The sequence below is a fragment of the Amphimedon queenslandica genome, unplaced genomic scaffold (genome assembly GCF_000090795.2).
Source record: "Amphimedon queenslandica unplaced genomic scaffold, v1.1 AMPQUscaffold_12491, whole genome shotgun sequence".
Classification (NCBI taxonomy): domain Eukaryota; kingdom Metazoa; phylum Porifera; class Demospongiae; order Haplosclerida; family Niphatidae; genus Amphimedon; species Amphimedon queenslandica.
This window is the reverse complement of record NW_003547272.1, coordinates 21,639-22,360: the sequence shown is the minus strand read 5'-3', so window position 1 is coordinate 22,360 and position 722 is coordinate 21,639. Positions and strand designations below refer to the sequence as shown.

General features: G+C 40.4%; 1 protein-coding gene across 1 annotated transcript; it reads right to left on the bottom strand.

Moving 5' to 3' along the window:
- Positions 1-9: 9 nt before the first annotated feature.
- Positions 10-506, bottom strand: LOC109587658 (kelch domain-containing protein 3-like; the record flags this gene model as incomplete). The annotated part of the gene is made up of 2 exons (XM_020003881.1): positions 489-506; positions 10-433 (listed from the first exon to the last, which is right to left on the bottom strand). Coding segments are annotated over exons 1-2 (437 nt in total), but the record flags the coding sequence as incomplete, so codon positions are not given.
- Positions 507-722: the final 216 nt, after the last annotated feature.

Here is a 722-nt window from a genome sequence, read left to right as displayed (position 1 = left end):
AGGTCATACCCTCCTATCATTAGTAAATGGTGTATTCCATCATGTTCAAATGATATCATTCCACCATAACCTCTCCTCATAACTGATCTAGTTACATCAGTTGGTTCTAACTCTCTCCATTGAAGACTAACGGTATCCAGTTGTGTAATACTGTTGTGATAGCAATCATTATGGCCACACCTTCCCCCGAAATAATACAACTGATCATTTATTGCAGTACAGCAGCATGCTCTCACTCCTAATGGAGGCGTGCCAGTAGTATCTCTAGTAATCCATTGACCAGTTGAAGGAGTAAAGTGTTGTATATTACTAGTGATCCTCCTCTTCTCTTCACTATCATGTACTTCAGGTAAACCAACCTGATGACCAGCCCACACATACAGTGAATCACCTACTGATACAGTGCGGTGAACAGCTCTTTCCCTCAGTTGATCTATATATCAATGATTGAAAGTACATGATACTGGAATAGTAACATTAGGACTTACTTGTAGACGCCATAGCCCACTAGCTAGCTGGCATTAACCATAGACAGAATAGAGAGAGAACTAAATGAAATCAACAATACCAAATAATAAGAATACGTAGTGGCTTACGGTCCCGTAATCTCATTGTATACAGCTATTTTTACGGCAGGGAATATAGAAATGAAGTGACGTATAAACATGACAATCAGCATCAGTAAGGCAGCAGGATCGTGGTGGTACAGTAGGGAAGGCGCT